The sequence below is a fragment of the Bombus vosnesenskii genome, unplaced genomic scaffold (assembly GCF_011952255.1).
Source record: "Bombus vosnesenskii isolate JDL3184/JDL3185 unplaced genomic scaffold, Bvos_JDL3184-5_v1.1 scf7180000013305, whole genome shotgun sequence".
In the NCBI taxonomy this organism is placed as follows: Eukaryota; Metazoa; Arthropoda; class Insecta; order Hymenoptera; family Apidae; genus Bombus; species Bombus vosnesenskii.
In genome coordinates this window covers 1,609,996-1,633,368 of record NW_022882954.1, presented here as the reverse complement: position 1 = coordinate 1,633,368, position 23,373 = coordinate 1,609,996, and the positions used below count along the sequence as shown (strand labels likewise).

The 23,373-nt window shown below is 34.6% G+C and overlaps 7 protein-coding genes across 15 annotated transcripts in view; 3 read left to right on the top strand and 4 right to left on the bottom strand.

The window, feature by feature from the left end:
* LOC117234515 (box A-binding factor-like) overlaps window positions 1-1,276 on the bottom strand; it is a 32,350-nt gene extending 31,074 nt beyond the window's left edge. Inside the window, exon 1 of one of the 2 annotated variants that reach the window (XM_033495824.1) lies at window positions 389-1,276. In XM_033495824.1, the coding sequence (XP_033351715.1) occupies window positions 389-461 (73 nt within the window). In that variant the 5' untranslated portion in view covers window positions 462-1,276. The remainder of the gene's footprint in view (window positions 1-388) is intronic. The other variant, XM_033495825.1, reaches the window with a different exon arrangement.
* Window positions 1,277-4,210: 2,934 nt separating this feature from the next.
* LOC117234525 (mitochondrial import receptor subunit TOM40 homolog 1) lies at window positions 4,211-6,279 on the bottom strand. Its single transcript, XM_033495851.1, has 6 exons — window positions 5,877-6,279; window positions 5,600-5,714; window positions 5,263-5,516; window positions 5,026-5,187; window positions 4,770-4,919; window positions 4,211-4,604 (listed from the first exon to the last, which is right to left on the bottom strand). The coding sequence occupies exons 1-6, from the start codon at window positions 6,052-6,054 to the stop codon at window positions 4,465-4,467; spliced, it is 999 nt and encodes a 332-aa protein (XP_033351742.1). The 5' UTR covers window positions 6,055-6,279; the 3' UTR covers window positions 4,211-4,464.
* A 602-nt stretch (window positions 6,280-6,881) lies between these two features.
* LOC117234534 (39S ribosomal protein L14, mitochondrial) lies at window positions 6,882-8,147 on the bottom strand. Of its 2 annotated transcripts, none has more exons than XM_033495863.1 (3): window positions 8,034-8,147; window positions 7,366-7,569; window positions 6,882-7,286 (listed from the first exon to the last, which is right to left on the bottom strand). In XM_033495863.1, exons 2-3 carry the CDS (start codon window positions 7,553-7,555, stop codon window positions 7,033-7,035), a joined length of 444 nt encoding a protein of 147 aa, XP_033351754.1. In that variant the 5' UTR covers window positions 7,556-7,569; window positions 8,034-8,147; the 3' UTR covers window positions 6,882-7,032. The 2 variants fall into 2 exon arrangements, with proteins under 2 accessions (XP_033351754.1, XP_033351755.1); XM_033495864.1 differs by lacking the exon at window positions 8,034-8,147 and adding an exon at window positions 7,838-7,967.
* Window positions 7,942-8,797, top strand: LOC117234530 (28S ribosomal protein S28, mitochondrial). Its single transcript, XM_033495861.1, has 3 exons — window positions 7,942-8,254; window positions 8,397-8,518; window positions 8,579-8,797. Exons 1-3 carry the CDS (start codon window positions 7,976-7,978, stop codon window positions 8,724-8,726), a joined length of 549 nt encoding a protein of 182 aa, XP_033351752.1. The 5' UTR covers window positions 7,942-7,975; the 3' UTR covers window positions 8,727-8,797.
* A 279-nt stretch (window positions 8,798-9,076) lies between these two features.
* LOC117234520 (methylcrotonoyl-CoA carboxylase subunit alpha, mitochondrial) lies at window positions 9,077-12,665 on the top strand. Of its 3 annotated transcripts, none has more exons than XM_033495842.1 (10): window positions 9,077-9,225; window positions 9,617-9,747; window positions 9,824-9,893; window positions 9,965-10,349; window positions 10,460-10,794; window positions 10,894-11,190; window positions 11,361-11,573; window positions 11,661-12,155; window positions 12,255-12,443; window positions 12,522-12,665. In XM_033495842.1, the coding sequence occupies exons 2-10, from the start codon at window positions 9,710-9,712 to the stop codon at window positions 12,630-12,632; spliced, it is 2,133 nt and encodes a 710-aa protein (XP_033351733.1). In that variant the 5' UTR covers window positions 9,077-9,225; window positions 9,617-9,709; the 3' UTR covers window positions 12,633-12,665. The 3 variants fall into 3 exon arrangements, with proteins under 3 accessions (XP_033351733.1, XP_033351734.1, XP_033351732.1); XM_033495843.1 differs by lacking the exon at window positions 9,077-9,225 and having other exon boundaries at window positions 9,406-9,747; window positions 10,460-10,639; window positions 10,709-10,794; XM_033495841.1 differs by lacking the exon at window positions 9,077-9,225 and having other exon boundaries at window positions 9,408-9,747.
* A 297-nt stretch (window positions 12,666-12,962) lies between these two features.
* Window positions 12,963-16,201, top strand: LOC117234524 (transmembrane protein 209). The gene is made up of 8 exons (XM_033495850.1): window positions 12,963-13,157; window positions 13,257-13,382; window positions 13,470-13,771; window positions 13,850-14,170; window positions 14,235-14,368; window positions 14,457-14,783; window positions 14,864-15,085; window positions 15,186-16,201. Exons 1-8 carry the CDS (start codon window positions 13,111-13,113, stop codon window positions 15,312-15,314), a joined length of 1,608 nt encoding a protein of 535 aa, XP_033351741.1. The 5' UTR covers window positions 12,963-13,110; the 3' UTR covers window positions 15,315-16,201.
* LOC117234514 (zinc finger protein 658B-like) lies at window positions 15,895-23,371 on the bottom strand. 5 transcript variants are annotated; one of them, XM_033495818.1, is made up of 5 exons: window positions 22,961-23,371; window positions 22,598-22,728; window positions 22,120-22,347; window positions 18,981-20,559; window positions 15,895-18,882 (listed from the first exon to the last, which is right to left on the bottom strand). In XM_033495818.1, the coding sequence occupies exons 3-5, from the start codon at window positions 22,256-22,258 to the stop codon at window positions 16,881-16,883; spliced, it is 3,720 nt and encodes a 1,239-aa protein (XP_033351709.1). In that variant the 5' UTR covers window positions 22,259-22,347; window positions 22,598-22,728; window positions 22,961-23,371; the 3' UTR covers window positions 15,895-16,880. The 5 variants fall into 5 exon arrangements, with proteins under 5 accessions (XP_033351709.1, XP_033351710.1, XP_033351714.1 ...); XM_033495819.1 differs by lacking the exons at window positions 22,120-22,347; window positions 22,598-22,728; window positions 22,961-23,371 and adding an exon at window positions 21,593-21,929; XM_033495823.1 differs by lacking the exons at window positions 22,120-22,347; window positions 22,598-22,728; window positions 22,961-23,371 and adding an exon at window positions 21,593-21,929 and having other exon boundaries at window positions 18,981-20,554.
* Window positions 23,372-23,373: the final 2 nt, after the last annotated feature.

Below are 23,373 nucleotides of genomic sequence, written 5' to 3'. Positions count from 1 at the left end.
ATTAACGCGTACATCGCGTTATCGTCACCAGTAATAGAATTATCACTCTGATATCCAACGTATATACATCCCCCACGATCGGCCCCAGGTTTCCAGTGACTCGCGGACCACCGCGGCCCGTTGTTAACCGATTCTTTCCGACGCTCTCGAAACTCGTGCAGTCTCGCTTTGTTCTTTTCTTTTTCTTTTTTTTTTTTTTTTTTTTTTTTGTTTTCCTCTCCATTCTCGTTTTGTCACCTTCCCTCCAAAACTATTCTCCAAACATTCCTTCATTCTATTCGATCAACGGACCGCGAATCGTTTCCAATCGCTCGCTAACCGTTAGTGTCTGCCGACCCGCTAAATCGATCAAACACGGATCGCGAAATCACCGAATCAGTACGCTCACCGTATTCGTTGATGTGTCGTCGATGTTTCGCCATTTCTCCACGAATTTCATCATCGGATTTCCTACTCTTCATCCCTCTCCCGTTTCTTGATGTCGGTACCGCGCGAAGCCAAACTCCTTCGCTGGACGAATCTTCGATCGGATCGTTCTCGAAACTTCGACAACTCTTCGAAGCTCGAATCTCGAATCGAACGTTGCTTCGCGCGTTACTTTTTTCGTGTCACACTTCGTATACTCGTAATACTACAGTCGAGGTTAGAAACTCGTTGGCTATCACGATTGCTTGTACTTTCACAGAACAAGTGACATAAACGGGAATTTACAACACAGTCAACACTTGTTTAACCGCTGCAAATCCCAACGATATACAAATTATTTTATTACTCGCAGTTCCTTCAAAGGTTCCTTCGAATTTCACCGTTTGCCGATTAGGATCGTGTACGCGTTGACCACTGTTCTAAGATCGGTAGCGAGGCTGGTGTGCATTATGTACACAGAGGAGACCAGTGAGCAGAGTGGAGCTAACAAAGAGAGCACTCGACGAAAAGAACGACAGAGCGAGAAAGCGAAAGAGCGAAAGAACCGATAGAGTGAGAATGAGAGCATGCATAACGGAGTATGTATGCATGTGCATATACATGTGTGTGTATGTGTGTGTGTGTGCATATGTGTGTGTGTGAAAGAGAGAGAGAGAGAGAGAGAAATAGAACTCTGTGGATGGTCGAATCAAATCGGATGGAGTTAAATCGATTCAGCCTAATGGTGTTCGATCCAATCGGATTGGATCGTATCGAGTTGGATCTAATCGAATCGAGTCTTGATCGACTTGAGTCGAATCGGATTGCGCGTGTCAGCCAGGCACGAATCCGAATGCGTTGCGCTTCAATTTCGAAGGAAACGAGGCGACCAAGATGAACAAATTTTCGAAAAGAGTAAGAAAGCTGACGGCAAATACTAAGGCTCGAAAGGACTAAGTTTTGGCCTAACCGGGGAAGCCCCGATTCCCCTGCGATCGACAACTTGTTCGCATTCAACGGTGGGGATATAGCGAATAGCACCAAGGAAAACTGCACACCATCAATTCGATCGCATCGTCGTTGATCGATTTGGATCGACGCTGTTCGTATACGCGCCTCGTGCACGTTCGCGTTCCATGACACACGTCGATCCTCGCGAAAAGCGCATGCGCCGCTTCCTTTCTTTTCCAACGTGTTTTTCTTATCAATCGTACGCGTATATACGTACATATATGCAAACGTATACCAATAAACATATATAGTCGCTGCTTCTCCTCCATTACCTCGCCCCTTCGTCAACTCCTCGTTCTCCTTATCATTATCCCTGCCGGTTTCCCTCCTACTCTTTTACCCTCTTTTTTCCTTCCCCTTCTTCTCCTTCTCTCGATCCACGATACCTCCACCCCATCCATCTACCTTTGTGCCTTTGTGTGTCTAATTAGTTTACGCTGCTGCCCTCTCAACCTCAATTATTAATCTCGTCGTGCTACAAATAATACACAGCAATCGAATTAATATTCCTCGAATGCCCTTCGACTAGTATTTCAATGAAATATTTAGACGAGTTGCACGTCTAACCAACGCGCGCAAATACGTAACAAGAATACGTAACAATACGAAGATTCACAAAATACGACGTCGGTTACTTATTGACATAAGTTTTCCCTTCGATATGAATCTTTCAAGTGACTCATGGAGCTTCTTTTTTCCTTGAACCTAGCTTACGTGCTTTACATAACCAAATTACCAATTTTAGCCCTATACCCATAAACACCTTTTCAACGGTCTTTCCAAATCTTTCCAAAATTTCAACAACAACCGACCGATGATAACAATACAAATGACTATGTAAGTTTGCACATATATTACAATGTATATATAGGTACTGTACATATATAGAAAAAAAAACACGACCGTCTTTTAGCAATTTCGGTGTTCATTGTTTGTAAAAATGACTCACGTTGTCCTATGACCTCTTATAGTCTATACATTCGTGGGTTTTACGATACTCCATTCCTTCAGTGAAATACGTATTGTCCTATAGACTGTTTCTGCAAGTGTTGATCGTACTCTCTTTGCTTTGCTCGGTCACGATTCGATAACGCGTTACCGGAAGCTATGCATGTATACCGAAACTCAAGGACAATCATGTTCATTCATCCGTCTTTGGCAAGATCAATCATATGGATCAATGGGTACTAATCCAATTCATCCTCCCTATACATATAACACGCTACAACCAGAAAACATGAATTCAGGTAGTGATGCACTTCTAGCGAATAATGCGCGATATTTCATATTTCATAGTTCATAAAAAAATTCGCTGAACGGAAAAATGAAAGTTACGCATGCACTTGGTTTAGTCGTGCTCTTAAACTCCATACCGCGCTGTACACGGCTAAGCTCGTGTTGCCAGCCTCTCTTAACTTTTCTGCTGATCGCTTATTGTATTCGTCGAGAAACAATCAACATCTCCACGCAAGCTTAACTCCATTTATACAAACCAGTTTGCGACACGAATAAATAGGCTAAGACGATTCGCAACAGCGGAAATTCATTGTTATTCTTAAGTTTAGCCTACATTTTTTTCTTAAGCTAGTATAGTGTGCATATATATATATATATATATGCGCGTGTATACTTATGCTATTACTCAGATAAATATAAATCTTTAGCGTAAGAAAATCTTGATCGGTTATCGCGAGAATGTACGTTTCATCGACAATTCTACGTCCAAATCTCGATAAACGATACGTTACATGACAATTTCATTTCAAATCTTAGCGTGTTCTTAATCAATGAATCCGCTCATAGATGTTTCTTCTTTTCTCTCTCTCTCTCTCTCTCCCTCCCTCCCTTCCCCATTCTTCTATTTGCTATCCCCAAACTGTCGAGTAAACGAGCAAAATATTACTGTTACCGTATTACGGTTGTATTTTTTGTTCAATATGAGAACAACTCGTGTTATTAGCTTAAAATAAAGATGGGCGATTAGAGAGTCAAAGGTCAACATCGTTAAACGATATGAGTGCGCGCTGCTTTATTTTTCCAAACGTATTTGCATCAGTATACGTAAGCACGGCAAAGCAAGAACAAAGTGTATCGTAACCAATTGATAATACTGCTCGGTATTTAAGTCGATATTTCTACGGAGCTCGTGTTCCACAACGATGCTTGTATACTATTTATTCTTTTGCTTTAGTTTACGTTGTACTTACACGCTCTCTACCGGTATGCATAGAATTATTGAATCAAAGAAAACTGAATAACGAGTCGATAAATTGCAATACATACACGTATATCTGAGCGTAGAATTTACTCATGATATAAAGGTTTTTCCTCGAATAAGAGTTCTACAAATTACAATAAATAACATATTAAAAATAGTTTCTTCCTATAACGTAAAATTTATTATACTTTTATATAATTCTGTTCGATTCCAAAGAAATTTTTCGTTTAATACACCTTTTTCTACTATGAACGATTATATATCTTTCTATGACCTCTGAATTAATCCTGTTGCGTATGCGTATAACACAATACATGTGTATTTTCGAAAATAAAAAATGCTGACAGTATCGTTCACGTTACTGTACAAGCGCGTTTCTTTATATTCGGAGAACAGACATGATCGCGATGAGATCGTCACATACTTTACGTCTTTTATCGAAAGTCACTTATCTCGGAAAATTTACAAGCCACAACTCTCGGTCGACGAACGATTGAACACATTGATCAACCCCGACAAATCATGTATAAAGGGAATAATGAAGACAGCATGCCTTAAAGTGAAGAAACATACACAATTAGGAAAACCTGTTGATACGGTGTTTCTTTAATAAAAAATAAACAAACAAAAACGATCTTATATAAACACGATGCCGAGCAGATGAGGTAATCAACAAATAGAAGGGAATCAGGTTGGATATTCATCAATTGTCGATATTAGTTACAAGTTTCTTTTGAGTAGAATCCTCAAAAGCTGTGGTACTCCATTGTTTTCCTTCCTGACATTTAACTAGATTATGTATGTGATTCGCACTCTTCTACGTGCTACTCTTAACCAATTATCAATCCACAACCCAGTCTAAACTGCGGCTTACTATGATTTATCATACCACTTAAAGCAAATGTAAATGGTAATGGTTGTAATTTTTTCTCCAAAACAGCACCCACTGTCCAATTCGTATCTATAGTTCCTATAATATAATAAATATAATGAATATAATAAAAATGCGCTTCGAAAATGAACGTACAAACAAACGGACGAAAAAAGGAATGAAGGAACAAAATAGTATAAGAATGTAAACGAATTAACGATAGAATAAACAATCTAGAACTAGCAACTACGTGCTCTATCATACCTCTAAATATTAAATCAGCTTTGGGTAAATCGACTTGGTAAGCAATAGCTCCGGTAGATTCTTGTATTCGGCAATTAATTTCCAATTCTACACCAACTTGCAGCTGCTGACTAGCTTTTTGATGGAAACACAAATGACATCCAGATAAACCTATTGAAAAACGATTTTGTTATTAGTTATGAATTATTTCGCAATCTTACGGCAGGCGACCATATTATGATTATTGGGTTCATCGGGAGTATTGCCTTTGACGCACCTAAACTACCACTAATTGTAGAGTCTCCGTTCGTATACCTTCCAGCGGCTGAGAGAACAGCGACTTGACCTCCTGGTACAGCAGGCCCTCGTTGACAAGCGAGTTCTCCACCCAACGCGACAGATGGAGTTATGCTTTGAAGATAATGCATTACGAAAACGCCTAAAAAAACAATTCGTTCCGTACCATAATCGTTTCTAAAATTTTATATAATCGATCTTTACCTCGAGCGCTTACCAGAACCATTAAGTATGTCCGGATTACCCAAAGTCAAAGAGACTGTATACGCGTCACCGCGATAATCCGTTGTCATTTGAACAGCAGTAAATTTACTTTTGTGTACTTGAGTAGCTAATTTTCCTCTTAACCTTTCGCCAAACTGATGAATAATATTAGCATTAAGATTCCCAGTTGGATCGATATCACCCAGTAACACTGGATAAGCTTCCGAAGGTACTGGTTGCTGAGTACCAACATAAGTTGCACCAAACCTGAACATATTCGACCATTAGTATCAGTTGTTGACCATCCGTTTCCAAATAGTACCCAACTTTATTCATAATTTCAACCACACCTATATCCAGATTGTGCAATGGAACTCATGCTTATCGTATGTGATATTTGGAAATGATTACTAAGACCTTTATTAAACATCAGCTTCGCACCCTCAAAGTTTGCGGGAAATACATCTACGATTAAATTAATATTTAAATACATGTATATACAATTGTTTTCGTAACAATAATTTTAAAATAAGACTAAGAATAATAAAAAAGAAGAATAAGCAAAAGAAAAAAGATTAATACATCGATTACGTGAAAATGGATCGAATAGATACATGGGTACCTTACCTTTACATTTCTTATGAAGATCCTCGATTGTACCAGGATTTTTCAAACCGTCGGAAAATTTGTTAGACGACTGCAGTGACTCGGAAGAATCTGGTTTTTCTAAATTTGGTAGTAAACCTGAGGTTGGAGGTGGCGGCGAAGGTGGAGGAGGTACAGAGGCTGCCAGTACGTTTCCCATTTTTCTCGATTTTATGGCTAAGAATTTTAATAATTTTGCTTTTTTCTCTGTACAATACTCTAATGTTTCATTCGGTATCAATTCTCACGCAAAAACGTTAAATATTTACTATATATACACAAAAATCGTTAATGAAAAATCTGCCGATTAAAGGAAACAGCGTGCTTCTACCTAAGCCGCCATTTGTAAAAGACAGCCACTACCGCTCAGAGCATGGAAATTCTCTTTTCCTCGAAATATCCCTATTAAAGCATGATATATATTATAAGTAAATACTTATCAGGCAACCGGATAACTTACAAATGGAAGTACGCGTCACGCGTACTATTTCCTTATCCTGATTGGTTGTACGTTGCAATTATCGATATATACATTTATTTCTTCTCCAATCTAAATGTAAAACATGAACACATTCAAAACAATTTAACATAATTTTTTTATCTATAAAATAATATTCATAATTCTTGCTACATATAAAAACAAACTTTTCGTCCACTTATGTAATTCGTATTTCTTTACCTTTCCCCGCTTGTAGACCAAAGTAGGTCGTCCTAGTTACAATCTCTAGGAAAGCTACCTCATGTTGGTAATGCTATGTACTCCACTGTTGGAAAGCGGATTTCAGTTTGCGAGAGCGGTTCTATTGAAGATAAATGCTAGGATTAGGCGATCCCAGCGCCTCTCTTCAAAATCAACGCAGACTTCCATTTATATATATATAAACAAATAAATTTGTATAAATCATATTTCGTATTATTGGTTTCAAATTTGGACTAGTAACATAATTTGCGTTCCCAGTTAATATCTATAATATATAATAATGCAACTGACATTATGAATGTAACACTTTATTTTGTTATGCATATACAATTTGCAGTATATATACATAATAATATTAACATATATACATATATATGCAGATGCAGTTCCTAACTATTTAAGGTAGTACCTATATGAAGAATTGTGCGCTTATATGTATTATACAAATTTTGTGGCAATAGCTAGCAATTTTGTATAATCTGCACCTTTGCTGTGTGTATTATTTCTCATGATAGTTCTCAGGATATGAGGAATTGGTACATGAATCCTAGTACCTAAAGGTGTTCCATTTTCATCTATGAGAACTATGTTATTGCTGTCAAATCTTGGTACTTTGGGATTTTGACGTTGTTTCAAACCAACCAATATACCTTTCTTTTTCTCACCTTTTATGGCAACTAATACTCTGTCCCCTACATTGATTACAAATAATGATAAATAATATATCTGTTATCAATATATTTCAATAATCTATCTGTTAGCTTAACCAACCTATTAAACCAATTCCTGTTTTATTATAAATATGAATACAACGTGGTGGTTTTCCTTCCATCATAGCCTGCTTCCCAATTTCACTATTGTCCACAACTCTTAATCTTGTTAATTTTATTATTTGATTACATATCGTCGATGTAGAAACATTTCTGGATACAATATTGAATAGCGTACCATGTATAGGCATTATTGCAATATCTTCTATAATAAAAAACGTTTATATTATTATAGTAATCAATATTATTATTGAATACAGTTTAATTTTTTCAATAAGAACAATAAACTTCGTACAGCAAAAGAAATGAAATTATAAAATTTAAATTTTGTTTATCAACCCAACTTCTTTCACATTTTATTTCCTATATTTACATTTATTCAATTAAAAAATTTAATTAATGCGTCAGTTAACAGAAAGTAGAACTATTTATCTTGAAACTTTTTATTTTAGCACCAAAATAGCACTACTCACTTAATTTATCTGAAACTGCCGAAGTACTGAAAATGTTTTCTTTCGAACTTTAAGAATGATCAATGTTCGGAACAAGTCGAACATCAGAACATAACCTATATGAAATTTTAACAAGAAACACGTTCCCCGCCTACTAAGATGAATAAGGTTCAGTATCATCAAAGAATAATTAAACAATTATATCTCGCTTACGCACCTCAAATCAGTTCACTGTTCGTCCGAAATTATTGTATAGAAGGAAAATCGGGCGAAACTATAACAAATGCGAAGGAACAAGATAGTAGTGACGAAGATCCAGAAAGTATTAATTCTAAACAAATTTGTCAATCGATTGAAAATATTGAAATTGAGAAGAATTTAGCGAATCCAAAACGCAGTACTTTCACTTCGTTACTTCGACATTCGAAATTTATAGATGTAAATATAAAATATTTTATTCTATTACACAATCTAACATAGCATTTATTATATATATGCTTTTTTTGCCTTGCTTCTTTGTTCTTTTTAAACAAAATCCAAGTTTCTAATTTACCACTTATGTATATTAATTATATTTCAGCTAGGAGATCCTGAAGATAAAGTAGTATTGGGAGAAATTTTTCAGATTGTTAATAATGACTTATACATTGACTTTGGATGGAAATTTCATTGTGTTTGCCCAAGGCCTCAAAAAAATTTTATGTAAGTCACAAGCAGAATATATGCTTTAATAAGTAATAATGTTAATTTTTATTATTACAGTCAATATATCAGAGGTGCAAAGGTTAAATTGTTAATAAAGAATTTAGAATTGTCTTCGCGGTTTTTAGGAGCATCTACCGATTTAACACTCTTAGAAGCAGATTGCGTTCTTCTTGGTTTAGCACAATCCCCATCGAAAATACGGTAGAACCAGAATAATTATGTTTATTTTGTACAATAATAGATCATAAATAAATAAAAGAATGCTTCTTTTGACCATCTCTTATTTTTTTATTGTATAGAATATTATTACAATTGAGATTACCATATTATATGTTCATGTAATTAATATGATTGTGTAGTTAAGTTGATTTAATGATTGCATTGTATAATGGATTTTATTTATGGAATTATATTAGTGTGATTCTATCGTTTGTTATAAAAAAATTAATTTCACTTCAGCCCATTAGTTCACTCGGTTAGAGCGTCATATCTGTCATATCACTATACCCAGTTCGGAAATTTCACTTTTTATTATCCTTTCAACCAAAATATTCCTAACTATATAGATAGATAGACATAAGAATCATACAGGTCCATTTCATAATCAATACATTCACCACCCACAAACAAACATAACCTACGCATAAATCATAGCAACAAAAATAGTCAAACGATTGACAAATCGATACCAAAACACACAAAATGTAAAGAATCTTTTCGTAATTTGTTTAGTCCCACGCACACTCACACCATATCTAATTTGAGCGTGAAATAAACAAATTATTACGAAAAAAAAGTTAAAGCGGTGTGCTAATAGCACTAATAACACGAAAGCTGCAGTACTGCAGCACTCATGGGACGAAATTTTTCTTTAAAAAGCTATTAAACGATTAAATTGGTATCTAATTGTAAAACAATCAAAATTTTCATGTTTAAATTATAGGCAATTACGTATACATTCATATTATTATCTTATCTATGCATACAGTATATGTATGTATGTATGTATGATGCGTATAACCATCGGTATAACCTCTCCGTAAAGGTTAGCGATTGCTGGCTTGCTTACGTAAAATGCTTTAATGCTTAATATAGATGGAACGAATGATAAACTTTGTTTTGAAGGCAAGAATCGGAAGAGCGTTCATTTACAGTTATTACGATAGCAATTCATTTTAGGAGTAGATCATGCGTCTAATAGAAAAAATACAAATATCAATTTCGCAGTAAGTAAATTGTTAAGTGTGTTAATCCATTTTTTTGTATGAAATTGAATAATTATATATTATCAATAATGCTCAGATGCAGTACATTGATTCCACATAGTCGTAATTTACATATCTCAAAAATCACAACTGACCGATTTAATAAAGTAAGAATTAATTTTTCAACTCATAATTTTGAAAATTAACAGAGCTTATGCTGTTCTTTACTGTATTATAGATTCTAATTGCAAACAGAGGAGAGATTGCATGCCGTGTAGCAAGAACTGCTAAAAAATTAGGAGTGAAGACTGTAGCAGTATATAGCGACATAGATAAAGATTCTTTGCACGTAGAACAAGCAGATGAAGCATATTGTATCGGACCTGCACCATCTAGCCAGAGCTACTTAAGACAGGACAAAATTATCTCTATAGCAAAAAAGTCAAAGAGTCAAGCTATACATCCTGGTTATGGCTTTCTCTCAGAAAATGCAGAATTTGCAGAACTCTGCCAGAAGGAAAATATTGTATTTGTTGGGCCTCCAGCAGATGCAATTAAAAATATGGGAATTAAAAGTACTTCAAAAGATATGATGATAAAAGCTGGAATTCCTGTTATAGCAGGTATGATTTGTGTCACTGTACAAGAGTATATACACGGATATACAAACACACATAACATATTATATAAATAAAATATTCAAATCTGATTATTATGCTATTGATAACAATAGGATATCATGGAGATAACCAGTCTAATGAAACCTTATTATTGGAAGCAAAGAAGATAGGTTTTCCTTTAATGATAAAAGCTGTATGTGGTGGAGGAGGAAAAGGCATGAGAATAGTTCTAAAAGAATCACAGTTTATTGAAGCTTTGGAATCTGCAAAGACTGAATCCAAAAAAGCATTTGGTGATTCTTCCATTTTACTCGAACAATATGTCAGGAATCCAAGACATATTGAAGTACAAATTTTTGCAGATAAACATGGAAATATTGTTCACATGTTTGAAAGGGATTGCTCTATTCAAAGGAGACATCAGAAGATTATCGAAGAAGCACCTGCAGTATGTATATGCATATTTAAACTTTTGCAATGTGAGAGACTTGACATCTTTTTAATACTATGAAAATTATAATAACATAATGATTGTTCTGTTTTGTAGCCTGGTATTTCAATAAATTTGAGATCGGACTTAGGCGCAACAGCAGTTCGAGCGGCAAAAGCGGTAGGATATGTTGGCGCTGGTACCGTCGAATTTATAATGGATCGGGATCAAAATAACTTTTATTTTATGGAAATGAATACACGTCTTCAAGTAGAACATCCCATAACGGAAGCAATTACGGGATTGGATTTGGTTGAATGGCAGTTACGAATAGCGGCGGGAGAGGAACTTCCATTAAAACAGGCACAAATTAATTTTAGAGGACATGCCTTTGAAGCGAGAATTTATGCAGAAGTAATGACAAAAGTCTTTCTTTATAAAACACATAACTTGTACCTTCGATGAGATAAAATGGCTTTAATATTTCCATTAACCAGGTTAATCTCGATAACCAATCGTGGAATTGTAGTTGATTCTTGCAGCAAACTAGCTAAATTGTATAAATAAACTGCAACAAATTGCAGGAACCAAGAAAAGATTTTCTACCGGGAGCGGGTAAATTGTCATACATGAGAGTTCCAGAAATCGCAACTGAAGCGATCAGAATCGAAACCGGAGTTCGTGAAAAAGACCAAGTATCAGTACATTATGATCCCATGATCGCTAAATTAATCGTCTGGGGAAAAGATCGAAAAGAAGCGTTGGCTATACTTAGATCAAAGTTAAACGATTACAACGTTAGTAAATTTTCAAATGGAAAATGCGTATGTATTATTTTATTAAAAATCTTGGATATTTATATTGTTTTCTGTATATATTTTTAGATAGCAGGACTAAGTACTAATATAGAATTCATCAAAGATTTATGTTCCCATTCGAATTTTTTGCAAGGTCAAGTACACACAGGATTCATAGAGGAACATTGTCGAGAATTATTTCGAGAATTACACGTGCCAAGTGAAGTTGTAGCTCAGGCTGCTCTCGCTTCTATACTTTACGAAGATACGCATTCTTTACGATCATCTCTTACAACTGTTGATCCTTTCAGCCCTTTTGCAACCGAAATTGGTTTAAGGTTAAATCACACTCTAACGCGGACTTTGCATTTCAACGTTTGCGATGATGATATCGAAGTTGAAATAAGATACATTGAACCTGAGGTCTATTCCATGAGAATCAATCAAATCGGTCCTTGGAGGAGAGTAACAGGCACATTAAAGAAAAAGGAAAACACGCTGGAATTATGTACCGAAATTGACGAAACAATTACTAGAACGAAAATTATTAAAATTCATAACAAATTACATTTATTCACCAAAGCTAGTATTTTTTCTTTTTAATATATTTTTGTTCGATTACTTTAATTCCGAAAACAAAAACGCCTAAGAACTGATTATCTTCAGCTTTAGTTTTTATAGGACCGTGAATGGCAATTTAACATACCTCCTAGAAAATTTCTTTATAATCTTGCAAAGTGTCAAAATAAGGAGGACCCGTGCAAAGCTTTAAGTCCTATACCAGGATCTGTAGAAAAGGTATGTGTGGCGAAAGGAGACACTGTAAAGATTGGAGACGCTTTACTTGTAATTAACGCCATGAAGATGGAAGTATGTTTATATTATGTTTCAAAATTATTGTAACTTCAGACATGTGTTTATGTTTCAAAGTTAATTATTTACTTACAGCACATAATCAGAGCATCCGTAAATGGAATGGTCGAAGACGTGCTATGTTCGATAGGTGACAATGTACCAAAGGATAAAATTCTGGTTAAATTAACTAAATCTGTATCTTGAAACACAAACATTATACATTATTATTGTCTTCTCTTTTTTTTATTTTACTTAATTTCTCTGAAATTCTTTTTTATCTTACAGTTATAAAAGATTCATAATATTTAATAATAAATTCTTATTCGACCAACGTATACGTGTATTTTATATGCAAATCAAATTTAAATTATATATACGTACTTACGTACAATATATGAATACTAATTTCAATTTTTTGTGAATTATATATTGTGCGAATATATATGTATACGATGTATATTGATATACACAATACATAAAATATATAAATTACAATTAAATGTATCAAATCAAACTATACAAACTGCCTGACTGTATTTCTGTTGTAATTCCGTTCCCAAAAACGCGCCAAAACAGTGTCGTACTATTCGTTTACGAAGATACGTTATTTCAAGAATAATAAGGTGCTTTTTAAATAATTCTTAGACTAAATTAACAAGGAGAAAAGAGAGTTGTAGGGAGAATGAGTAATTTTCGATCTCCAATGCGATACATTTCTCCGAATGCAAGGTAATGCAATAAACTAGAAATAGAGAAAGGCATTGAACGAAGGTTAGAAAGTTATTTATTCCCGGCACGTATGATCACGTTGAATAATTTTATTTTTAGAGTTTTGACTGCCAAACCTCAAGTGGAACAAACGCTTGATATAAGACAAACTCAAAATAAAGCAAGAAATAGTATTACCTGGTTTTTCGTCAACAGTTCTTTACTTGGAATCCTCGTCTTTGACATGTAAACTATTCATATTTCTTAATTAATCAATTGTTCGTTCTATCAGTAATGAAAGAAATATACATGTTTTATATGTTACGTTTTTAGAGTATATGGAGGTGCAACATATGAACCATTCTGTTGGGCTGAGTGGTGTTTGGCCTTAATATTTGCATTAAATGCTGTTTATCATATAACAAAATATACATGGGCAAATTTTTCTCTGCGGCCAATTCTGCTGAATCCTAAGCAAAGATACCTATTAGGTATATCAGAGGATGACCCCCTTTTTAAAAATGAAAGACCATCGTCTCCAAAAACTTCAGAGCCACCGGTCCCATTAAATTTATCATGCATTAGCCTCAATAGGAGAATGACCTCACTTGGGTCTACAGGATTAAGCGAATCTAGTATGATAAACTTCTTTTTTACATTCTGATATTATTCGAACCTATTTGTTTTTACCATATATAAAACTTATTTTCAAGAGGACTTTTCATCGCCGAATCAGTTTTTTAAGTATGGTAGCCCTACATCACAAAAATCGGTATCCAGCTCCAATGGATCTTTTAATAAATCTCTCAATATTTCGGCAAATGGAAATTTAACAAGTGAAGATTTGATACAAAATGAGAGAGAACTAAAAAATTATTTGGAGGAAGCTCACCAAAAAAAACATGTTTTATCAACGGATATTGATCAGCCTTCCAATTTGCTTAGCTCATTTTGGTCGCATCCAGCGATTAGAAGCCCCGGGGAAGTTTCTCCATTGTTAAGAAGATGTGCATACCAATTAGCACCCATTATTGGTAGGAAAGAATATATTTTCTTTCTTTGATAAGATAAAATTTACGATGCTTTCTTTTCTCGTAGATAAATCAAAATCAGCTAGTCCTGGGAGCGAAGAGGGCAATTCACCTAGGGGTATATTCGGCGCTCCGGATGTTTGGAGAAAATATAGGATCGACCCAATTAAAGTAAACGAATGGACAGCTAATCTTCGCATGGCAAGTAAAACAATCAGATATTGAGTAAATTTCATTATTTCCAAATATACGTACATATATAAAAAGAACATTGTATCAACTATTTCAGTGGATTAGCAAAACAGTTATTGAACGTGTAGCAACCGAAATTGATAATGTTTGTTTGGCATTGGTCCGTCATGGTTTAAGCGATTCCCAATTAGGATGTGTTGGATTGCATAGATTGAGAAAACTTGCACAAGCACCATTTTTAGTATTTGCTATTCCTACTTTACCAACTTTAGTACCTTTTTTAGAACTTTCTAACAATCAGGAATATTTAATTAAGAGAATTAAAATTCTTGCAAAAGGGGGTTCAATGAGTGAATTCAAGTGGAATGGTGGAGGATCTCACAATGATAAAGAATGGGATTCTAGCTTGCCAACTGATTCAGCGGTAATTTAATTTTTTTGAATTTTCGTAAAATATTATCCAGATACAATCAACAATATGTATATATTATTTCATTTCTGCAGATAGTTATGCACTTGGTGTCAACGTATATGGATACACAATTGGAAGCCCCTCTAGATCAACCCGATGCACGACCATTTACATCGAGGTATATGGCTAGATCAGGAATAACTTTACCACGTAGCAAAGGTCCCGTGATAGTATGCCAATCTATAAATCCACCGCATTACAGTTTGGCACATTCTGGAGATTCATTGCCTAGCGATTATGAGGAAATACAACGTGTAAGTAGATTCAATTAAATTTACTTTATCATCACGTTCACTTACTTTAGTGTAATATTTGCAAGTTGAGACTAATTCTTTTCTCCTTTCTCATTTTTAGGGTAGGAACAACTTATTTCATACACTTCTGTTATTTTTATACATTGTTAAGACAAGAGATCACGGTATGTTAGGCCGTGTTAATTTGGGTACATCAGGTATAAACGTTTTATGGGTAATCGATGGTTGAATATCTGAAACCCTAACAAATGATAAAATTACACCGCGCATATTCGACTACATATCATTTCTTTTTGTTTTTCTTATTATATTTCTTTTTAACGATTTGTTTGTACTTTTATTGTACATTTATCTTATTTGAATTAAAAATATTTTACGCGCGTATGTATCAACAGAAGGAGCAGAAATCTATTATAACCGTTTTGATACTACGAATATGTTTTATTCACAGTACTTAAGTATATGTACAAATAAATGATAAATCACGATCCGCATACATTGAAAATAAAATTTTAATATACTGTTGAACAGCATATGATTGCCGTTTTGCGCGCGTCTTAAATTTCACTTTACAAATTTTATTTGAATACACATGAATACATATTAAAACAACTACCGCAGAATTTTTCGCGGAATTCTTAAAACTGTCATCATATGACCAAATAAATGCGTCATCCTAGCGGATCGTAAATGAATCTGCATTCCTATTCGTGTTCCATCGATATCATGCCACACGCAAGGAATGCAATTACTTTCAACGTTAGCATTAGCGCCACTTTCTATACAATCTCATAATTATTTTTTTTTTATTTTGTTTTATTCCAACGATCGGAAATCCATATGTCGTAAAAAATTATGTTGCACTTTTCGTACAATTTATAATACATTCTTTGGATAACGGTTTCTGTACATTTAAAATCAATCGGTATATACACCGTTGTTATGTCATGATAAAATAATAATAACGTATTCGATATACAATTAAAAAGCAACAGATTCGTTTGTACGTTAGTTTGTAATTCTGTAAGTCGAAGATGATAATTTTTGAAGGCTAAGCTGTGTTTCACGAAATCACGACACCTTGACGATATCAACGATTGATCCGTTCAGAGTAAATTTAGAAAGAATTATCGTTGAGATCATCTTACATTTGTATTATTTTAAAATGACATCATATATGAAATTAGATGAAACGTTTGATGGTTTCCAGTGAAATACGACAACAAAATGGATTTCATAAAATATTTCTGTACGACTTTTGTACCTTTTGTTCAAATATACGTGTGTGCGTGTATACACGTATATATTTACGCATATACATATATATTTGCGTGCCTACAGATCGCAATTATAATTGTTTTTTAATCAACAATAACCGACGAGAAAAGAGACACACATAGACACAGTAGAGGGACATGTACGCATGGGCGTACACATACACACATAAATCAACAAGTGTTTAAATAAACTGATTCGAAACTATGTGATACAAGATCTCTTGTTTTCTTTTATGCTCCGTTTAAGACGACTCCGTTACATACAAGTAAAACAAGTTTTCATTCAACTGCATTTTTGTTTCCTTTCTCCTTGTTCTAGATTTTTACAACAGCTACGACTCATATTTAAATATAAACAGAGATATACAATGTATAATACAAAGTCAAAGACAGTATTTCAATCACATTTTCCCTCTCCCTCTCTTTCTTTGTTGTGATGCTGAGAAAGAAAGTTTTCGGTTTACGAATGGAAATTAAAGAAACAATCTGATGAATACATAGAAAAGTTCTATCCCAACTTATGATGTAGTAAATATTTTGGTTCCTTCTGGTAATATTACTTCCTCACCGACATCCGTAAGAGTGACTGTAAGAGGAAGGATCAAAGGCATTAATATCTCTTGAAGTTGCATAACTGTTTGTTGAGTGGCGACTGATTCAGGTTTAGTGATAGTAATGGTTTTAATATTCTGTGCCTTTACTATTTGTCCTTGTTCAAGAGTAGTCTGTTGTAGCACTCTTTGTTGATTTTGAGGCGTAGCCTGTACTTGCGCGGTTAGTGTTTGAGCACGATTTTGATTCTGAACAAAAGTTTGTTTACACCTTTTACTATGAGCGTATCGACTTCCATTGTTGTTAAACCGTCTATCGCAGGTTGGACAGGCATAAGGTCTTTGACCAGTATGAATGAAGACGTGTTCTTTGAGCGACTTCAGACGACGGAAGTTTTTCGGACAGTACTTACAATGGTATTTAGCCTCGCCTGTATGCGAAGTCAAATGATTAGCAAGCGTATCGGCTCTAGCAAATGCTCGTGAACAATATTGACAAACATACGGTCGTTCTTGGGTATGCGTTCTCATGTGCATTTTCAAATAAGCGTTAGTTGTGAACGGTCGCGAACAAACTTCGCAAACGTATGGTTTTATACCATTATGTGCTCGAAGGTGTGCAATCAACGTCGTCGATTGCGTAAAACTTTTCGAACAAATTTCACAAAGGAATCTTTTTGAGCTGTCCGTTTCTTTATTCTTCTTGAAAGTTCGGTCATGCTTTGACAAATGATTTGTCAACTGTTCCTCTTTAATGAAACGCTTTGTGCATCGTGTGCACTTATATGGCTTAATCATGTTATGTTTAGCTACGTGTATCTTTAAATGTTCCCTTCTATAAAATTTTTTTGGACATATATCACACAGATACTTTTTTCCTTCGTGGACTTGAATATGTCGTAAAAGCCCTTTTCTCGATGTATATTGCTTGTTACATTCCGTGCACTCTAAACCTACGATATCAGTCCTTCTCTTCCTACCAATCTTTTCACCTGGTTTCTTCTCCTCGGGTCGCGGTTCGATATCTCTCAGGTCTTCTTCCGTAAGAATGCCTTCGGTAACATGTTTCGATCTATGTTCTCGCAGAATCTCATTGTTCTCAAACGTGTCTCCGCAGATATTGCACTTTCTCACTTGATCGGGGTTCTTCTCCGAACACTTATCATAATGGGCTTTTAGTTTGTCTTTGCGGTAAAACTTAACATTGCAAATATCGCATTCGAAATTTGGTTCTTCGTGCAACAATTGATGACGTAACAATGATTTTTTCGTGCTGTATCGTTTTTTACACTTCGGGCACTCGTGATTATCCATTGGCCAATCCAAACCACTTTCAAAATCCGAATCATAATCGTCATCTCTATTCTCTTTATGGTACATCTCCTCATTAGCGTAGTCCCTTTGCCAATCTTTCTTATCTGCCGATTGCTTTTGCTTTTCCGACTTGACCACTCGTTGTTGCTCGTCTTTTACATGTTGCTCCATATGTTTTGTTAACAATTGTTTTGAACTGCATCTTTTATTACAACTCGCACATTCCAATTCCTTCTTATGATTATGTCTCTTATGCGAGGATATTTCTCGCTTATTCCGACTATAATTATTATCTGTAACATTAGCGCGATTAATTCTATCGATATTCTCCTCTTCCTCGTCGAAATCTTCCAAACCATCCTCGGTTTTAATTTTATCGATAATTTTTTGTGCAGCTCTCGCAGCAACTCTTTTAATACGTTTATTAGGGTCATATTCTTGTCCATGAAGGAAAGTTTTATGATTAGTAGCTATAAGATGATTGCGTAAAGTAAGTTCGTTACCAAATGTTTTGTTACATTGTGTGCACTTGTAAGTTTTTACACGTTCATGTTGCTGTTCCGTATGTTTTTGCAACATTTCTTTCATTGCAAATCGTTGGCAACACACCTTGCAACTATAGTCAATCCCCGAATGACGATGGGTCTCCATGTTTCTAAACAATAAAATGTTTCATCAGAATGATAGACATGTGCAAGACGATTTTCCTATAATAACATAATATACATTGCAACATCTTTAGTTCTTACCTACCTATCATTTTTCTTCGATAAATTATTTTCTGTTTCCAGCAATCCTGGTATTGATTTGTTTTCCATCCTGTGATTCCTGTCTATGCTATCTTTATCCTCTGTCTCGTAATCACATGTTTCCTTACTAATTGAATACTCTGCATCCATCTCAAGTTCTTGTTCAGTTAGAACACCTTCAACCACGTGTTTCGCGCGATGATTTCTTAATTTTTCCAGTGAATCGAATTCTTCTTCGCATATACTGCAACTGAGAACAACATGCGAAATCGCATGCCTTTGTAAGCCACGTTTTGTATAAAATTTCTCTGCACACTTGTCGCATGCAAACGTTTCTGTACGGACATTGCGATTCTCCTGTTCCTCTTTTTTAATCAAATTACCCACTTGTCTTTTATCGTCGTAGTCATTGTATTCATCGTCGTCATCGTCGTCGTCGTCGTCGTGGTTGTCATCATCATTGTTGTTATTGTTGTTATTTCCTGCTCCTCCTCCTCCTTCGCCGCCGCCGCCACCACCACCACCACCATCACCGCCACCGTTATTGCCTCTTTTCGCCTCGTTCCCTTTTTCTTCCTCTCTATGCTCTTCTGGGCCCACCTCTTTTTGTTTGACTTTTTTCCGATACTCGTTATCCAAATGCCGACGTGCATCTTTATAATTATCAAGATCTAGACTATGTTCGTCTTCGTGGAATGATATTTCTAAGGGCATTGATTCTTCCTTGCCCTCTTCTTTCTCCCTTTCATGTTTTTTCAAATGTTTACTAAACGAGGTTATATATATGTATTGCTTGCCACAATGCGGGCACTTGTTTGATCTCTTACCCGATGGAGGGGACTTTGCAACATTATAAACGTTCTTTTGCGGTGTATCCGGTGTTTTTTTCAGAGACAATACCTTTCGAACTTCTTCGTGAGAATGCATATGCTCCTTCAAAACATTCTTCGACAAAAACTCTTTGTCGCACAGATAACATAGAAAAATTTTTTCCGATTGATCAGAGGACTGACCTTTTTTCAGTCTCGAGCTTAAATTCAAATTTTCAAAATAGTTTTCCTCGTCGGAATCTCGTCTCGTTTCAAAATTTCGCCGAACTAATTTACGTTTGCTTCTTCTCGTTTCATTTTGACACTGAGAATCTGCATCTGGCTGAACAACCGTGTTCGTAATATCCGATTTTTCTTCTTCTTCATCTTCCACCTCATCTTCTTGTTTTGTCGTTGCATCAGCTGCTTTTACCAATAGATCTACGTACTCGGTGCAATCCTCCCGCTGAAACGATTCTCCGGAGGGATGTTGATGTTGATGTTGTTGATGATGATGATGCTGTTGTTGCTGCTCCTGCTCATTCGTGCTAGATAATATACACTCCTGCTGCAATATATAATCGTGTTCTACCGTTGAAATATTTTCAAGGCAATCGTTATCCCCGTTTTCGTGTTTTAACATTTCTTCGTTAATGGGAGCATCTATGATTACTTTAATGTCCTCTTCTTCATGACTCAGGCACTCTCCCGATGTCTGCTCTGTAGCGATAGTTTGATCGATTACCTCCTCCATTACCGCGTTCGAGTTCTGTTCTGGGAAACGCGAAAGACTCGTTAATAACGGTGTTCGACTAAATAAATACTGCCGGCCATGCGAATTCACTTTACCGCAAGAGAAAGACACAAAAAGAAAGGATTGCAAGAGAAAAAACAGAGAATCACGAACACACGTGTTGACGAGTCGAGAGTAGCATCGCAGCCTACTTTAGATGCAAGCCATGGTGAAAATAAATTTGGCAACAATGTTTATAACTCTCGCCTCGGTGTAAACATAACCTAGTCAACATGGCCTCTCCAAAAGTTTCGCGCGAGTTATGAAATGCTGTTATGATAAATGACACTAAATACTAATGCAACGAGACAATTATAATTCAATACAATAGAATGTATAACAGCGTATACCTATAACAACATATATATGTATACATAGCGCAGATTTTTTCTATATTTATAATCAATATATACATGTGTAACACAGTTGAATCTAAAGTCAAAATTTTCAAATATTTATTTCGTATCCTTTATTTTATCTTTTACAGTAGTAAAATACAGTAGTGTTATATAGATTTTTATCATAGGACCTAATAAATGAACAGTGTCATAGCATCACTGTGTTCTCAGTTTTAAGAAAAATTGACATTACTTTAAAATCAAATAGAATAAAATAGAAAAAAATACAAAATTAAAAATTCTTGCATCAACGTATCACAGCAGTTATCCTGAAGAGGGAAAATATAGCATATCTTTTATTTATTTAAATACTAATATGAATATTTCCATTCTCATCTTTATTTACAACAATTATAATACTGTTTTAGAGATAATTTTTTCTGCAGTATTTTCTGTCAATTTCTCTTGCCACTGATTTTCACATATATGAATGCACTTAATCTCTTTCGCTTAACGTTAGTCGTCTCGTCTCCTTTATACCTTTACCTTTGCTAACATGTGACACTTTTTTGTCCATTTTTAGAAGCTTTAATTGTATTCAAAGATGATTTTAACTTGTTTCATGCTCATGTTCGTATTTAAAACTACTGTAAATACTTGAAATACAAGTACTTACATGTATGTATCATACATCAAACTCTTCCATGATTATATATCATAGTATTTAGTACACAATATATTATGATATTTATACATTAGTTAAATATACAATAATTATCACAAGGATTAGGGGTATATCTTGAATCAATTTCAATAAAAAACGTTAATCACAATCCGTTCAAGCACATATATATATGTATGTACATACGTATTGCACTTCAACTGCAATATTAAAGAAAAAGATTTGATGTTTGTAAAAACATTGTTGCCGCATCGTTCACCATGGATTATATCTAATATCTAACGTAGGCTATTGTTGCATACAAAAGAGAGGTGTACGCAGAAGTAGGTATTACGCGAACGAAGTGTTACGTTATCATGTGAACTTGACTTTATGTCCATAAACAATAATATATAAATTAAGCGCGCGACACTTGCAATATTCAGTACGGAAATACAGAAATGGTATAGAGAAAGTGAGGAAGATCTACTAAATTGCTAATTCCCTATGACTTTTAAGAATTAAACATTGAATTTTCTTACCTTTCGCACTCTGACTTTCTATGCAAATACTAATGCGTGTTTTGCATCTTCTGCATACAAGTATTGACGTGGTACATATGATTTCAAACTTCGCTCCTAATTTACATATCGATATCTGTAAATCTGAAGTTACGTTCATGCGTTGACAGCTGCTCCGTTGGCATCGAATATGGATTTCGAGTTGTCACAACATTAAGCAATTTCAAACTTAAATTAACCTAAAACGATCTAAATGAACGATATTAATTGTTACAAATGAAATAGAAAGATTACAAAGTTTTCTTTTAGTTTTTGGATAACATTTTTCCAGGTTTTGACTGTACACATTTTGACCTATTAACTGAGTCCTCTATTAATTACAAAATATCTATAATGACGAAATTAAAAGTTAATCGATTATTTTTATCAGAAATAAAATAACATATAAAAAAAGTAGAGGACTTTTTTACAATAAAGTAATAAATAAAGAAATTATTACATCAGGAAGATCGACAATTAGGGAGTGACGGGTTAACTCGCCTTTCTCGGCTAACGAGCTAAAGCACAGATTCTTATTCATAGGTCCCAGTTAATTCCTTGTGATATACGAAATCTATTTATGCACTTCGTCTGTAATTATAAACAGCTTTTAATACATTTTATCAGTTACTTTTCTCTCATAAGTAAATTCACAGACAAGGTATAAAATAGATCTATGATCCAATGCATTTAACATTGATAGTTAGTAAATTTTTGACATAAACGTCTATTTATGAAATTGCAACTAAGGTATAGAGAGAATAAGATATTTTATAATAGTAAATAAAATATAGAATTCTGTATTTGTACAATATTTGTTTACCTTTATACAGATATTTATTTCACGGATGAATAAAGATTGTTTGAGATTATTCTGATTAGTTCCTTTCCCAATTTGATATGTTCTGACTGCATAAATAAGTCTTCATTTTTGAAATTATTAATCGAACGATTGGTTTAATTAAACTTTTCTCTTATTTTTTGCCTTGTTACTCACGAAACTTTAACTTTCGTGAACAAGTATTTACTATTTTTAATATAGAAAAGTACTTTTATTATTCGAGTTCAGGTACATTATGTTGTTTGTGCCCATATCTTCAACACATCATGATAACCATTGTTAATGACAATTACATACAGCTTATTGACATATTTTAAATCAAAAACCATAATTCAATTCTTTTTAGTAGCTTTTTGAGGTATATTAAACTAGGGAGAGTGTAGAATGAATCATCG

Excerpts from the sequence above, each read along its gene's own strand:
- LOC117234525 (XM_033495851.1), bottom strand. The coding sequence starts at position 6,054 with ATGGGAAACGTACTGGCAGCCTCTGTACCTCCTCCACCTTCGCCGCCA. Across the intron at positions 5,715-5,876 it reads TCTTCATAAGAAATGTAAAG|ATGTATTTCCCGCAAACTTT; the intron begins GTAAGGTACCCA and ends ATTTAATCGTAG. Across the intron at positions 4,605-4,769 it reads AGCTGATTTAATATTTAGAG|GAACTATAGATACGAATTGG; the intron begins GTATGATAGAGC and ends ATTATATTATAG.
- LOC117234534 (XM_033495863.1), bottom strand. The coding sequence starts at position 7,555 with ATGCCTATACATGGTACGCTATTCAATATTGTATCCAGAAATGTTTCT. Across the intron at positions 7,287-7,365 it reads AACAGGAATTGGTTTAATAG|GGGACAGAGTATTAGTTGCC; the intron begins GTTGGTTAAGCT and ends TAATCAATGTAG.
- LOC117234530 (XM_033495861.1), top strand. The coding sequence starts at position 7,976 with ATGAATAAGGTTCAGTATCATCAAAGAATAATTAAACAATTATATCTC. Across the intron at positions 8,255-8,396 it reads GACATTCGAAATTTATAGAT|CTAGGAGATCCTGAAGATAA; the intron begins GTAAATATAAAA and ends ATTATATTTCAG. Across the intron at positions 8,519-8,578 it reads AGGCCTCAAAAAAATTTTAT|TCAATATATCAGAGGTGCAA; the intron begins GTAAGTCACAAG and ends TTATTATTACAG.
- LOC117234520 (XM_033495842.1), top strand. The coding sequence starts at position 9,710 with ATGCGTCTAATAGAAAAAATACAAATATCAATTTCGCA. Across the intron at positions 10,350-10,459 it reads TGGAATTCCTGTTATAGCAG|GATATCATGGAGATAACCAG; the intron begins GTATGATTTGTG and ends TGATAACAATAG. Across the intron at positions 12,444-12,521 it reads TTAACGCCATGAAGATGGAA|CACATAATCAGAGCATCCGT; the intron begins GTATGTTTATAT and ends ATTTACTTACAG.
- LOC117234524 (XM_033495850.1), top strand. The coding sequence starts at position 13,111 with ATGAGTAATTTTCGATCTCCAATGCGATACATTTCTCCGAATGCAAG. Across the intron at positions 14,784-14,863 it reads GCTTGCCAACTGATTCAGCG|ATAGTTATGCACTTGGTGTC; the intron begins GTAATTTAATTT and ends TCATTTCTGCAG. Across the intron at positions 15,086-15,185 it reads ATTATGAGGAAATACAACGT|GGTAGGAACAACTTATTTCA; the intron begins GTAAGTAGATTC and ends TCTCATTTTTAG.
- LOC117234514 (XM_033495818.1), bottom strand. The coding sequence starts at position 22,258 with ATGAACGTAACTTCAGATTTACAGATATCGATATGTAAATTAGGAGCG. Across the intron at positions 20,560-22,119 it reads AGAAAGTCAGAGTGCGAAAG|AACAGAACTCGAACGCGGTA; the intron begins GTAAGAAAATTC and ends CGCGTTTCCCAG. Across the intron at positions 18,883-18,980 it reads TTATCGAAGAAAAATGATAG|AAACATGGAGACCCATCGTC; the intron begins GTAGGTAAGAAC and ends TTTATTGTTTAG.